The 15923-nt window shown below is 43.8% G+C and overlaps 1 protein-coding gene across 1 annotated transcript in view; it reads left to right on the top strand.

The window, feature by feature from the left end:
• PRICKLE2 (prickle homolog 2 (Drosophila)) overlaps positions 1–10655 on the top strand; it is a 131702-nt gene extending 121047 nt beyond the window's left edge. Inside the window, exon 7 of the mRNA XM_006862108.1 lies at positions 9781–10655. Coding sequence (XP_006862170.1) covers positions 9781–10655 — 875 coding nt within the window. The remainder of the gene's footprint in view (positions 1–9780) is intronic.
• Positions 10656–15923: the final 5268 nt, after the last annotated feature.

Below are 15923 nucleotides of genomic sequence, written 5' to 3'. Positions count from 1 at the left end.
CAGGCCTTGGCCCGCCCTCCCTGGCACAGCTGACAGAAGAAAATTGTGTAATGTGTCTGCCAGCACTTTCCCTGGTACCACAAGAGCAGGTGGCAGGCGTGTGAGTGAAACAGACTTATGATCTGCTTGCTGATCACTGGGGACATACTATGCTAGCCAGTGACTAGATTAAGGGAATAAGAAAGATACATCACGGTTCAAAATTTCAAAAGCTTCAAATAGGGGAGAAAATTATAACAGTGAAGGCCTTAACCACTAGGAACTCTTAAAACCCTTGAGAGAAAGACAGACTATCAGGAGCAGGTATCGTGAAAGGACATTTAGAGAGAAGACAAGTTTGTTTTCTAATCTGGGAGACATGTCTCCACTGCACCTAACCTAATGGAATGAGTGCATCCTTCTCTAAAAAAGGGGAAAAGTCCATCTGGTGTCATGTTCTGACTTATGTTTGCAGTGTGGGGTGAGGCAGGTTGGACCCTCTGCTGTTCTTAACAGCAGGAAGGCATATGGGCAGGAACAGAGAGCTCTTCTCCTATGGCCAAGCAGCAGCTCCAGAATTGACTGGATCAGTCCACCTACAGCAATGTTACCTGTCTTCCTCTGGAAACAATTGGCAATGTCTGGAGATGTTTTGCATTGTCCTAGCCAAGGAGGTTGTTCCTAATATCTAGTGGGTTGAGGGCAGGGGTGTTACTAAACATCCTATACTGCACAGGAGTGTGCTTTCCACCTCCACATACACACACAGTAAGCAATTCTGTGACCCAATTGCCAGTGGTACCTACATGAAGGACCCCTGGATTGTAGTCTCGGAATATGTGAAGGTATGGTTTCCTGGAATCAAAGCCCCCTTTAGTTTCAAAGAAGATTTCCCTTGTCATCTGGAACATTACTCCTCAGACTCTAGTAGACATGAGCACCTTGTTCGCTTGCAGATTCCAAGTCTGTACGTCTGGCTGTTGTGGTTGTTGGGCACCATTGAGTTGATTCAACTCAGAGCAATCCCATACATCAGATTAGAAGTATTCTCTATAAGGTTTTCCTGGCTGTCTTCTTGATGGGGGCAGATCGCCATGTGTTTTCTCCCTCAGAACCACCAACCTTTTGGTTAGCAACAAAGTGCTGAACGCTTGTGTTCATTGGTACTCCTATAAATCTGGTTATGGTCCAAGAATTTGTACCAGCGCCCAGGGCTGCCATTCCTGCCTGTCTGCAGATCATTCTTTAAGTAGCAGAGAATCTGTCCATAGATTCTTCGTCTTCTCTTGCTCCCTCTCCTCTCTTCCCATCCCCCACCGTAGCCTTCCCCATCACACTTCTTTTGCACCATCCATGCCCTGTCACCGAGAAATATGTGGCATTTAAACTCCACTGCCCAGATGACAATTCCTCTCCAGCTGTAGCCAATTTGAAAGTCAGGGTGTTGATGGAATCAGTTGACTTCGTTGGAGAAAGGGATCCCAAGGGACAGACCGAAACTACCCTGTCCACTCCCTCACCCCCTCCTTAAAACAAATAAACAAACAAAAGCAACAAACTTGTTCTCCAAGACATTTTTGTGCATGATTGCAGACACGTGGGCTGGGGCGTGCCTGTGACTTCCAGGGTGCTCAGGCCTGATGCAGCGTCACAGACAGCTTGTCTGCATTCTAAACCAAGGCCTGGCAAACTGTGTCTGGGGAGGGCCAGATGGTGCGTACGTTCAACTTTGCAGACTAGTAATCTCGGTCACAAACTCCTCAACTCAGCTATTGCACCAGGAAATCAACCATAGATGATATGTAAATGAATGAGTATGGTTGGTTCCAATCAAATTTTATTTACAAAAACAAGCAGAATTGGATTGGACTAAATTGGATTTGGACATTGGCTGTAGTTTGCAAACCTGTGTTCTAAACAATTTCTAGTTTTTTTGTGCCTCTGGCCATGGGTCATTATTTGCAGACCCCTGTTCTAAACAGCCCCCTCCTTCTTTTTTCCATGTCTCTGTCTCAGGGGGGTGGGGGAACCACACAGGGAAAATCTAATAGAAAGGGGACCAGTTCATCAGTATGGATAAAACATGTCTGAAGAGCTAGGGTAAGTAGATACTGTTTCTTTTTCTGCACAGCAGTGTGAAATGTGAGTGCTTCTTTTAAATTGGCTGAAACACAGCTCTTTGTCTTCCTACATTGGATTTGTTTATAAAAAGTAGAACTAGCCAGGGCAATAAATAAGGAACAGAAAGATGTACAAAAGAGCCGGTGTTAAATTTAAATGTGGTTTCTCTTCTTTCTGGAGTTGAGAATGTCTCCTCAGTTTAGAATTCTAGTTGCTGTCAAGTCCGTTCTGACCTATGGCAAACTTAAGTGTCAAAGCACAACTGTGCTCCACAGGGTTTTCAGTGATTGATTTTTATTTTTTTTCCCCCAGAACTAGATCGCCACCAGGCTTTTCAAGGTGTCTCTGGGTGGACTGAAATCACCAACCTTTCAGTTAGCAACCAGCATGGTAATCATTTACACCACCCAGGGATTCCCGTGTTAAACTTGTAGGGGTTGCGTTTCTATTTCATCAGACTCAGACCCAGAAAATTCTTTGAAGACATCCATTTTTCTCACGTTCATGATTGCTTTAGGGCCTCCCATTTGCAATAATGGGGCCATTGCTCAGACTGAAATGTTGATGTCACAGCGCCTCTGGCTTCCCCTTAGCGTTGACAGTTTAATCACAGAGAACCACAAGCTAAATCTGAGACTGCCCTCTCCTTGTTGGAGCAAGGCTTGTGGGTCCTCAGGAACCTCATTGGCCCTGTGCTGTGTAGACATCTGTGTAGCTCCTGGCCATGCTGACCCCTGTGATAAGGATAAAGAGATGGCTTTAGCGCCATAGCCACCACCCTCCAGCTCTCACAAAGCTTGCCTTATTTGGAGAGGAAAAAAACCCCTGTCTGTTAGTAAAACAGAGTTCCACTATAGAAAAAAGACCGGGCATCTGTATCTTTGCCCTTGGGTGGGATTCGCTTGCCAGCTCCTCCGGAGTGTGTTGGGGTACTGATAATGCCAGCTTTAAATTTGGGTTAGCTGTAAATTTCAGTCAGTGGTCCCTGGAGAATCTGTAGTTTCCAATCCCTACCTTCTCCACCACACACTTTGGCTTGGGCAGCAAGAAAAGTGCATTGATTGCAAGTTAGTGGACTCCCATTTGGCTGAACTGTATTGATTTGCAATATTGTGACACTGAGGATGGTTCTGAATATGGTATAAAGACATTAATTTGTTTGTATAGAAAAGAAATACCCATCCACAGTTTAGAGCAAGGGTGGGGAACATTTAGCCACCGGTCCATATGTTATTGTTGTTGTTAAGTGCCCTCAAGTCAGTTACGACCCATAGCGACCCTGCACAGGGTTTCCAAGACTGAAATCTTTATGGGAGCAGAAAGCCTCATCTTTCTTCCGCAGAACAGCTGGTAGTTTCGAACTGCTGACCTTGTGGTTCGCAGCCTGATTCATAACCACAACGCTACCAGAGCTCCTTATAGCCACATTAATGGTGTTAATTAAATGTTTGACCAAATATAGCAGGCTCATTTTTAAGTTGATAAGTTTGCATGGCCTACAAACAATGTTATACATTTTGACAGGAAAAAAAAAGGGTCCCCACCCCTGGTTTGGGAGTCCTGGTGTGGCGCTGTGGGCTAATGCGTCAGACTGCAAAGTCATTTGAACTGCAAGGTTGGTGGTTCAAGCTCACCAGCTGCTCCTTGGAAACCCTATAAAGGGTCACTATGGGTCAGAATCAACTCAACAGCACTTAACAACAACAACCTCTGGTTTGGAGTCCGAGTGTGGCGCTGTGGATGTTAATGTGCCAGACTGCAAAGCCATTTGAACTTCTAGGTTGTTGGTTCAAGCTCACAAGCTGGTCCTCACTATGGGTCAGAACAGACTCAACGGCACTTAACAACAACAACCCTTAGGTGCCATCGAGTCAATTCCGACTCTTAGCGGTACTGTACAGGGTTTCCAAGGAGTGGCTGGTAAGCTTGAACCACCGACCTTGCAGTTCAGACCTTGCAGTCTATCGCATTAATTCACAGCGCCACACCAGGATTCCACTCTTGGTTTAGAAGTACAAATTATTGATAACGTTGTTGTTAAGTGCCGTCAAGTATAGCCACCTTGTATAGGGCTTCCAAGGAGCAGCTGGTGAAGTTTGAGCTGCCGACCATGCAGTTCAAACCAACCTTGTGGTCCAGTGCATTATCCTGAAGCATCACACCCAGACTCTAGCACTAAATGTCAGTCCTTGTGTGGCTTATTTCTTTGACTCATTCATTTATTCATAGAATCGTACATTCCACAAATATTGTTTTCCTGTAGAAATAACTGGATGCAAAATTCTTGAATCATACTTTTTTGTGGAGGACATTTAGGCCTTGCTCCATTTTCTTCCAGCATACTGAGTGCCAGTAGAACTGTACGTCATAGGGCTTCAAGATTGTGATCTTTTGGAAATAGAGTGTCCCGTCTTTCTTTTGAAGCACCTCTGGGTAGATCTGAATTGCCAGCCTTTCGGTTAGTAGTTCTGCACTTAACTCTTTGCACCATTCAGGGACTTCAGAGACTGAGGTGGGGGTTGGCAAGCACTCTTCGAATTTATAGTATAGCCAAGGCAAGAGAGATGAAACAAAATCTATACACATGATGTGTGTTAAAAATGGAAAGTAGATTTTACCTCATCGAATCATCACTACAGCTTTATAGGTACTGTTTTTATCCCCATTTTACAGAAGAGTTTCTAGAGGTTCAAAAATTGCCCTTACTCATCCAGCCAGGAAGTAGCTCTCCAGTTCTGTTCATACTTAGGGAGTGAGTGTTTTTCACATAGGGGTTTGAGTTGAAATAGTACAGTTTCATCATGGGGACATGGGAGCTGCTAATTTCAACAGATCTCCAGAGTTGTGATTAATAAGGCGGAACATTTTTGCAGATTGGGGAGCTAATTATAAATCACACGTTCTTCAACTTTAAAATTGGAGTAACCCCAGATGGTGTGCCACATAATGAACCACAAGAGACAGTGAGATTGGCAGGTGTGATCATGGTATTTTGGTTCCTGATGTTTGGAATCCCACTCATTTGAATTTTAGTCCATTGTTCTGTAAGCCCTGGTCTCCTGAAAGTCAGAGGGTGATTGTTTTCTTTACTAGCTTTGAGGATTCATTTACTTTTTCTTCTACTTAGCAAATATTTATTTAGCACCAACTGGGTGCCTGGTACTGTGTTAGCACCTGGAGAGAGAGTGGGAAAGGGAATAAGGTCCCTGCTCTCACACTCATTGCTGTCAAGTTGATTCTATAGGAAAAAGGAGGGCTGCCTTATAGGGTTTGCGAAGCTGTAATATTTATGAATCAAGCAGTCCTGGCGTGGTGCTGTTGGTTTGAACTGCAAAGTTGGTGTTTCAAACTCACCAGCCGCTCCTTGGAAACCCTATACAGGGTCGATATGAGTAGCAACTGACTCAGCGGTGCGTAACAACAGCAACAATATTTATGCAGGCTGGTTGAGTCTCTCACAAAGTAGCTGATGGGCTTGTTTGTACCACTGACCTTTCAGTTAGCAGGCAAGTAATACTTAAATCACGGTACCACCAGGGTTCTTTCCCCAGTTCTTTAGGGGAAAGAACCTTACCTACATACTTAACTCAGAGTAGGCATGGTGGGCACCATAAGAAAAGATCAAGTGCTACGAGGTGACTGGTTGGTGGAGGTTAACTTTGCTAGTTTAGAGACGACATTCAGGGAAGATAGCACTGAAGAGGTAACATTCGTTGTTGAGGGCCTTATAGATCAAAAGAAGCCAGTCATGCAAAGAGGAGGGTTTTCCAAGAGGTTTGGGATGAGCTCATTGGTGTGTCTGAGGATGATGAGAAGGAATAATGTAGTTCTACTGAAGCCGAGAGAGGAAAAGGGAGCGTTTGGTTGATGATCTTAGAGAGTGAGGCCGGAGCCAAGTCACGTAGGACCTGAAGGCTAAAGAAGGATTCTGGATTTTGCCCATGATGAAGTTAGCCACAGAACCTCCCTTTTAAGAGACAAGTACATAACTATTCCTCATCGGTGGACAATATTGGCCTCTCAATTCATGGCCTGCATGCAACAAGACCCTAGAGAAAAATCTGAGTTAGTAAGAAGATAGATAGTTCTTCTTTCTGGAATGAGCATTTCCAATCTCAGCCACACATTCCCCCAGAGGAACAATTTATGTTTGGGTAAAAATAGGGCCCTCCTATTCTTTCCAGAGCTCTTTTCTTTTTAGGGGAATTGGTTAAAGATTTCCTGAGATTTCTCAAGGTAAAGAAGCACAATAGGAGAGGGCAAAAGCATCTTTTACTTCATTGAACTATGAATCTGTTCACACGCAGGATGTTCATGGAAGTGTACTTCATTTTGGAGCTTATAAAAGCCACGTTCAGAAAAACAACATGTTTGTGAATCTATATTTGCTAGATCACTGTACAATAAGCACGGGACTGCTAACTGCAAAGTTGACAGTTCAAACCTACCAGTCACTCCCTGGAAACCCCATACAGGGCTGCTATGAGTCAGAATTGACTCAACAGCACTAAACAACAGCAACTGATTGTTTATGGAATCCCTGGTGGTATAAATGCTCTGTTATTAACCAAAAGGTATGCCCCGAGGTGTCTCAAAAGAAAGGCTTGGGAATCTACTTATAAAAAGTCAGGCATTGAAAGCCCTGTGTGTCACAGTTCCACTTCAGTCCACCTGGGGTATCCATGAGTCACAGTCAGGTGAACTGATTAAGTTATATGCTGACTCATGGTGTGGCTGTAGGCTAAGCCCTGGACTTCAAACCTACCAGCTGCTCCTCAGATCTGTATACAGGGTCAGTATGAGTCGGAACCGACTCGACGCACTTAACAACAACAATGGTTCCATTTAAGGGCTAGCTGGTGGAAAGATTTGCAAAGATTGCAGGGCCTGCCTCAATAACTTGGTTTCTAGACGTGAGTTTGAAGATTGTTGGCTTTGCTTCTTCCTTCCACTTACTCAGTTTTCATCCTAGTGATTCGTTCACCTCACTTCTTTCAGATTGGGCAGCTCTGGATGTGTTCGGATGTTTTGAGTCAGCTTTTGTGATTTGTCTGCCAGAGATACACAACAGGGAAAGCAGGAGTTTCTACTTTGAGTAGTCGCAATTCCTCTGGCCCTGAAAATTATCCCGGTAATACCATTTTAAAAAGAAAGAAAAAAAAAATTATTAGAAAGTATGACGGTTGGCAAGTGTAGTGATTGCGAGTTAGGCTACTAACCACAAGGTCAGCAGTTCGAAACTACCAGCTGTTCCATGGGAGAAAGATGAGGCTTTCTGCTCCCGTAAAGATTTACAGCCTTGGAGACCCTATGCAGGCTTACTATGAGTCGGAACCGACTCCACGGCACATAAGCAATCAATTAATCAAAATGATGATTGGCAGAGTCATTTCCTCAAAGACATATTCATTATGTAGACCGGGCTCTTTTTATTTTTAAACTGTGTTATGGAGATATAACTTATATACAGTAAAGCACACAAATATGAAAACTTCACCTTGGCAAATAAGGGGGTTCCAGAAAGTTAGTGGAAGATTTCCATTATCTTTCCGCAAACTTTCTGAAAATCCCTTGTGTATTTAGCTTCTATTGTTGTTGTTGTTGTGTGCCATCGAGTTAGTTCCAATTCATAGTGACCCTGCATAGGGTTTCCGAGGAGCAGCTGGTGAGTTTGAACCACCAACCTTGCAGTTCAAACTGACCTTGAGGTTGAGTGCTTATCCTATGGCACCACACTTTATCCTCCTTAGCTTCCATTTGGTTGGTTATGTGCCGTGGAATAGGTTCCGACTCGGAGCGCCCCTGTACAGGGTTTCCAAGGCTGTACATCTTCACGGGAGCAGAAAGCCTCATCTTTCTCCCACAGAACAGCTGGTAGTTTCAAACCGCTGACCTTAAGGTTCACAGCCCGATTTGTAACCACTGTGCTCCCAGAGCCCTTTCCTTAGCTTCCATAGATAATGCCAAATCCTTTTCCAAAGTGTTCAATAACATTGATTTGTAGGTTGTTGGTAGATGGTGAGGAATAATCACTGTAACGGGTGATAGTGGGCCCAAAGAGATACTGTTTACAACCAGAAATGGCAAAATTGCTTATCCTTTTAATGTATATTGTTAAGTGCCGTCAAGTCGGTTCCGACCCATAGCAACCCGTATAGGGTTTCCAAGGAGCAGCTGGTGAGCTTGAACCACTGACCTTGCAGTTCAAACAACTTCGCAGTCTGATGCATCAGCCCAAAGCGCCACACCAGGACTTCTTTTAATGCATAATGAGTGGAAAATGTGGAGACTTTGCCACCTGGACCTCCATAAAGAGTCCTGCTTTAAGATGGGCAAAATGGAAGTTATTAGAGAAAATCAAAATCCCCTAATGCCTTCAAAATGGTTTTCGTCTCAGTGATACTTGGAGCCCATTTCACACCACTTAAGAAAGGAGTCCTGGTGTGGCGCTGGGCATTAATGCGTCAGACTACAAAGTTGTTGGAACTGCAAGGTCAGCGGTTCAAGCTCACCAGCCTATCCAGGTCACTTTGGGTCGGAACCAACTCAACGGCACTTAACAACAACAACAACAAGAAAAGCAGGGCAACTGCTATATGTTTTTTAAATGCCTCCCCCGGGGAAGATGAGATGCCCCGTGGTCCCATTGTCTGGCAGCTGGGGACCCGTTTAGAAACATGGAGCAGTGATTTGCTCAGTAGTCTGAGAGAGCAAATTCCCTCAGAGAAGCCTGAATTATATCTAGGAGTCACTTAGTGGCCAAGACATTTGAGCTAGGCAGCTAGACCAGTACAGAGGGCAGGCGAGCACTGGAGACTAACAGAGAAATGAAAGCATCCAGTATGGAGAACAAGGCCCCACCACTTGTCTTGTCAGTTTGTCATATTGGGTTGGTTTGTGTATTGCTGTGATACTGGAAGCTATGCCACTGGTATTCAGAATACCAGTAGGGTCATCTATGGTGGGCAGGTTCCAGTGGAGTACCCAGACGAAGGTAGACTAGGAAGAAAGGTCTGGAGGTATGCTCCCAAAAAATAGCCAGTGAAAGCCATATGGGAGACAATAGTATAGTACCCAATATAATGCCAGCAGATGAATCCCATAGGTGGGACGTATTCAAAATAGAGAGACCACAACAATGCACTCAAGTATACTAATGATTGTGAAGGTGGTCCAGGACCACGTATCATCATTTTGTTCTGTTGTACATGGGGTCACCTTGAGCAGGTGCCAACTTGATGGCAGCTAATGACAACAACAGACTCTAAGGTGAAAGTTGCCAGAAACTGCTTGGGCATTATAGCTTAATGCTTCCTCATCCAAAATGTGTGTCCTACATAGCTTATAGTTCATCATCAGAATCGGAGGTCATTGAATCTCTTTGTAAAGAGACATTCTAAAGCAAGGAAAGTGAATTTATGAGGTTTTGGAGGAAATCTGCAACTAGTAAAATGCATCCTGTTTGACCTGAAAGCATTTTACACAAGCGACCCTTCTAGGTGGATGCTACCCCTCTGTGGAGTTCAGAACGCCTCTGTCCACAGCCCCTAAGAGTGCCTCGTGACTCTGAATAGACAAAGATCCAGAACAGTGCCGCCAGCGCGTTGACATCCTGCCTTACAGTGACCCCTTTTTGCTGCACGTTTGTATTAACCTCTGTGGCCCTCTCCTCTTCCCCAGGTCTCTCCGCTGATGGTGGTGCCAAGCGCCAGGAGCATCTGTCCCGATTTTCTATGCCTGACCTCAGCAAAGACTCTGGAATGAACGTCTCGGAGAAGCTGAGCAATATGGGCACACTGAACTCATCCATGCAGTTTCGTAGTGCGGAGTCAGTCCGCAGCCTGCTCTCTGCCCAGCAGTACCAGGAGATGGAGGGGAACCTCCACCAGCTCAGCAACCCCATCGGGTACCGAGACCTGCAGTCCCATGGGAGGATGCACCAGAGCTTTGATTTTGATGGAGGGATGGCAGGTAGCAATCTGGCAGGGCAGGAGGGCGTGAGGATCCAGCCGATGAGTGAACGCACCCGAAGACGAGCTACTTCACGTGATGACAACCGCCGCTTTCGACCTCACCGGTCCCGGCGTTCCCGGCGCTCTCGATCGGACAACGCCCTCCACCTGGCCAGTGAACGTGAGGCCATCTCCCGGTTAAAAGAAAGGCCTCCCTTGAGAGCCAGGGAGGACTATGACCAATTCATACGCCAGCGGAGCTTCCAGGAGAGCCTGGGGCAGGGGTCCCGGAGGGACCTGTATGGTCAGTGCCCGAGGACTGTATCGGACCTGGCTTTGCAGAATGCCTTTGGAGAGCGATGGGGACCCTACTTCGCTGAGTATGATTGGTGTTCCACTTGCTCTTCATCTTCGGAGTCTGACAACGAGGGCTATTTCCTAGGAGAACCAATCCCCCAGCCAGCCCGCCTGCGATATGTCACCAGTGACGAGCTGCTGCACAAATACAGCTCTTATGGTATCCCCAAGTCCTCCACACTAGGAGGCAGAGGACTGTTGCACAGCAGGAAAAGACAAAAGAGCAAAAACTGTATCATTTCTTAATATCATTGGGGTTGGCGAGATGCGGGAAGATGGGAGCTCAGAATGTAAATTCGGAAACTTGCACTGTAGTAAATTTAAAAAGTGCTTGTGGGGGGAAATTGATGGGAGGAAGAGGAGAAGTGCTCTCAGCTGAAGCAGGCAAGGTTACAGATTGACTCAGATGTTGGCATGTTGAATATTATTTGCACATTTCACTTTGGAAACACTTTAGACTTTCTCGAGGCCAGGGTTGGCCACCTTCCTTCCGCCAGTGCTGTGTTGAACTGCCTTTTCTGCTCGCTTGTACTCTTCTCTGGTTCTTTCCCTGTTAGGACCCTTTTTTTTTTTTTCCCCTAGTAAGTAATTTGTTTTATTAGCCAGGACCCAAGACTAAGTTATTTACATGTCCATTGTAAATGCAATGTAAATGAGAGTTCTGATAAAATATTTTTGTATTTTGTAATATCAAAGGAATTTCTATATCGTAGGACCCAGTGGGGACTTGCATGCACATTCAGCATTGTCTTGAAGTAGTAAAGGTGGGCCAGGACCACCTTTTTTTTTTTTTTTTTCTATACAAATTTGTTACATGTTAGTGAGGCCTTGTTCAAAGGAACATACTCAATTTGACTTTTTGTGGTTGAAAAAAGAAAATAACAATTATACCTAAAGCTTTTTATGCTTCATTCCTTCTTAAGGAGTTTTCCTTAAAGCGGTTCCCACTCTTGGTAGAATTGGTTCTCTACAAAGTGATAGCAATTTGTTTTGCTCTTTTTTGTTGTTGTTGTTTTTTTTCATTGCAGACGTACCTTTTGCCAATTAGAGAAACTACCCAGTGTCAGTAAAGTTCCGTGAGAAATGCCATCCCTGCTGGGAACATTGAAGTTACCTACTGTTGATCTATCCCTTGGAGAAAATTGAAGTGACTGTGAGTGGTACCATTGTGTGATGTCAGCATGACGTTGTTTTGAATGTGGCATTATTTTTGGTGCTCATGTTTCCTGGACTGTATTATCTGGTTTCCTTTATCAAGGCAGACTGAACTGCCACCTTAGCCTGGCAACCAATTGTCCTCAAAGCAAATGAACTTCGTTTGGCATTTGGAATTGGAACGGCAGGAAGATCCTGGGGGAGGTGGGAGTCTGGGAATGATGATGTGCTCTTAGTTACACATCTTGATTGGAGGAGGAAGGAGCAAGGCAATTTGGAAACAGAAAGCGGATCAAGGGTCAGAGCTGAAAGGGACTATGAAGGAAGGTCAGGGACTAGAAGAATTTCTGGAAATGAGCTAGAGGAGAGGTAATAGCTGCCTTGAATAGTCCCCAGTGCCAGTAGAAAGAATCCAGTCTAATAAATTCAGTAACCAGAGTATCTGGATTACTCACACAGAAGATTGAGCTGCTCAGGAGACTTTAGAAAACCAGCTTTGTTAAGAGGGAGATTTCCACTTTGAACATTGCGGATTGTTGATCAGACAGAAAATGGGCTCAAAAGTGAGTTTGCTTAAAAGAAGACACTTAATGGTTGTACTATTTATACTCAAATAAAACTTCCTACCTTGCTTCATTTCACAATGAAGCATTTGCTTTTTATCCATCCGCTTCCTCCCCTTAATGGCTTGTGGCAGTTGAAATCATCCGTAAGGACCCGCCTGTAGTGAGATGTAGTACACGGTGTATCTCAGTGGCCCTTTGCCATGGTGAGGTGAGTGTGTGGTCTCTTTTCAGTATAGTAGTTAACATTTTCTAGTATTTTCTTATGGAGAGAATGTGAAGAGTGGCTTTTCAGACACCATCCCACGTGGGTCTGGGGAAAGGAAGGTTGTAAAAGATGTGGGAAGGGCACTCCATTCCGGATGTATTAAAAATAATTTGCTTTTCAGGTATTTATATGACATTTGTCATTGTCACTGATTTTTTTAAAAAGCAATGCAAATGTTGGTTGTGGCTTTTTTCCGCATGCTATCTTCATATCTAAATGCTTCATTAATTATTTGAGCCTCTGGAGAATTAACTATTAACGTTTGTATAGTAAGTTTGTAAACTGCTTGGCAAATCGATTAAGAAATAACATGTAACACCACACTTCTAAAGTGGTGAGTTTCTGGTAGAAATTGAACGAGCCCAATTTGGAGATTTGAGTTTTCTGATTGATGAGATGAAAAAGGCATTTTTGGAAAAAGCAAAGAGAGAAAAAAGCAAGTGGATCACTTACCAGAGAGATGGAAATAAGTCTGTTTTCTGTGGCCCCAAATCCAATGAAAGAAATTCTCCCAGTAAAAGTTGCTTTCTAAGACTGTGCTTTTCAGAGTATCTCTTCCATTTCCCAAATAAGACTTCAGCCACCATCAGCAGAAAGGAGATGACCTAGATACTGACACATAGCCAATACTCAAGGGAACTAGGAGCAATTTCAGATCTAGCTGCTCGCCCAGGGAGCATCCAGGGAACTAAATGGTCAGAGCCTAAGATTTAGTGGAGATCTAAACCTCAAGGTCAAACTGTCTGCAAGCAAGGCCCTCTCTGTAGATTTCTTCTCCCTGCCTCTCCCCAAATCCAGCCAGGTACTTTACAAAGAATGCAGATGGAGGAAAGCTACTAGTTACCAGTTAGTTACCATAGAGTCAACTCATACTCATAGTAACTCATCATGTGTGTCACATGGATTTTTAGAGGCTGGTGTTTTGGAAGCCAATTTCTAGATCTGAGTAGATTCAAACCCCACTACCCAAGAAATTTCTTGTGAAATTGTTGGTCTTTTTTTCTTGACATCTTCTTTCAACATTCACCTTTTCTTCTCTGATCTTTCCTTTCTAACCCCAGCCAGCTGAGTAAACATGCTCTTCTGTGTTTTCCATGTCAGACCTGGAGGCAGCTCTTGCTCGGTTACATAGGAAGCTCCTTCACTGCAACAAGGTTATTGTTTGTTTTCTCTCGTAACAGCTTTCTGCTTTTTGGATACTTACTGGTGGTAGCAGTGATTATATTCCGTGGAGTCAGTTCCAACTCATAGCGACCCTGTGCAGGGGTTCCAAGGCTATAAATCTTTACAGGAGCAGATAAGTTCAGCCAGAACTTGGAAGAAAACAAAGAAAGAAACAAACTTTGCTATGAGTCAATTCTGACTCATAGCTATCTTTTAGGACAGGTTAGAATAATCCCAGAGGATTTACAAAGCTGTAAATCTTTCTGGACACAGACTGCAACATCTTTCTCCCCTGGAGTGGGTTCAAACCACTCACCTTTCAGTTAGCAGCCAAGCAGTTAACCACAATACCACCAGGACTCTCAGGTAGAATAACATCAACAAAAAACCTACCATAACTGTCAAATCAATCTTTGTGATGCGCCAACCAGCCAGGAACTATTGATCAGTTGTGGTACAAATTGATTCTTACCTATCTTCCAGTGGTGGGCTCTCTTGGCATTAACCAAAAATAGTACACCAGAAACTTCAGGAAGTGTCATTCATCCATAGTAATTGTGAGACTCCACTCTTTCCAGATTGTGGGTGCCAATGGAAGGGAATACCTTTAGATCAGATGAAGACAGATCTCGTTGGCCTCCATTTCTAATCTCTTGTTCTTTGTCATCTATAGACAACGTTCAGTCGACCCTTTTGTAGAGATCAAATAATGGTTCATATTATTCTTCATCTAATCCCACCTTCTTACAAGCAATAACACAACTATTGTACTCTTCCTATGCTTTTCTGCCTAACAGAAACCAGATGTCAAAGCCTAAGAAGGAAGGATCTATTTATGTTAAGGGACAGTGGAAAACTGAACTAGTTCTTTTAATACTTCATACCAGAAGGGACTTGAAATGGGCTCTGTGGACACAGTTTCATATGCAGAACTCATTCGCCGGCTCTGCTGATGTTTGAAGGCAGTTTCACTTTGCTGCCTTTTGAGGTTCATTTAAGGGCAAGAGAACTGGAAAGAACGGGAGGTTTGCCTCGAGTGCTTTGTCACTCTGGGACCTCAGAAGACACCAGAGCTTGTTTGGCCATTTGGAAGCAGTCATCAAGGTCAGGATAAAGAAAGGATTGGATTCCTTTTTCACTTTCTCATAGTGGTAGCCCAGTCAACAAAGACTCCCATAAAACATGACTCACTGTTGGGAGCTATGTTATTTAATAAGCTTACTTCCTGCTGACAAAACTAGCATTCCCCACAGGGACTAGAGAGGAGAGGGGGAAATTGTACATGTAGTGTTAGAAAATACTTCGTGATTTAGAGAGAATGAATCCGTAAAATGAAGAGGAAAAATTACCTTGTTTGATCATGAGAATTTCCTGAGACATCTCTAACCCTGGGTATTTAGCTTTGAACACTCACTAGGTCGCTGACCAAGCTTTTTTGAAATTTTTACAGAGAGTGATTCATTAGTACAGTCTGTTCTCAAGCCTCTCTAGTTGATTCCATATTTTTCTGAAAAGTGTTTTGATTCTGCCATGGACCCTGACAAAACTTAAGATCAACGTGTCCTCCATTTTCCTTCAAAATTACAATGTTGGCTTTTTTCTCCCTCCTGAACACATTCTCTCCTTCACAGGATTGCTTTACCCTGCTCCTGCTTTAATTTTGAGTGCATAAACAAGACCTCAAATGGCCCTAGAAGGTGAAACAGGCCAGAGTCCTTGTTATGTGTCGAGTGTCAAGCTATTCGTTAGGAAGGTCTGCAACAGGCCTTTGGTGTGGGCTCTGCCAGAGACTGTTGTGAACATTTTGCTTGAGATCTGTGCCCTGTAAAGTGGATATGATGTTTTACTGATGTCTGTAATACATTTGTAAACTTCCAATAAAATTTGAATAAAAGAAATGATACTGTCCTTTTCAGTCCTCCTTATTTCCCAGACTTTTGGGGTGGTGTTTGCACATCTGAGCAAAGAAGAGAGAGACAACATGTGTTAGGAAATGAGAATTTCTGTGAAAGATGAGCCTGTTCATTTAAATTGGTTTCTCAGCCTCACAGCTGCTGATATACTGGGACCAATAATTTTTGGTTGCAGGGGAGGCAGGGGATGGTCTTATACTTAGTAGGTTATCTAGAAGGATCACTGGCCTTTCTCTACTGCGTGTTATTAATGTGTACGTATGCATAACACGGTTATCATTTATGACACACATTGCCAAGTGTCCCCTGGGAGTAAAATCACCACTGGTTGAGAACTATTGGTTTCTATGCATCTCTTTCTTAGCATCTTTGTTTTTTGAGGATTTTTGATACTGACTCCTACAAGGCCACATGATTAATGTCCAGTTATTAGCAGGAATTGAAACCAACA

This window comes from Chrysochloris asiatica, unplaced genomic scaffold (assembly GCF_000296735.1).
Source record: "Chrysochloris asiatica unplaced genomic scaffold, ChrAsi1.0 scaffold00046, whole genome shotgun sequence".
Classification (NCBI taxonomy): Eukaryota; Metazoa; Chordata; class Mammalia; order Afrosoricida; family Chrysochloridae; genus Chrysochloris; species Chrysochloris asiatica.
The sequence above is the reverse complement of the archived record's forward strand: the minus strand, read 5'-3'. Positions and strand labels throughout refer to the sequence as shown.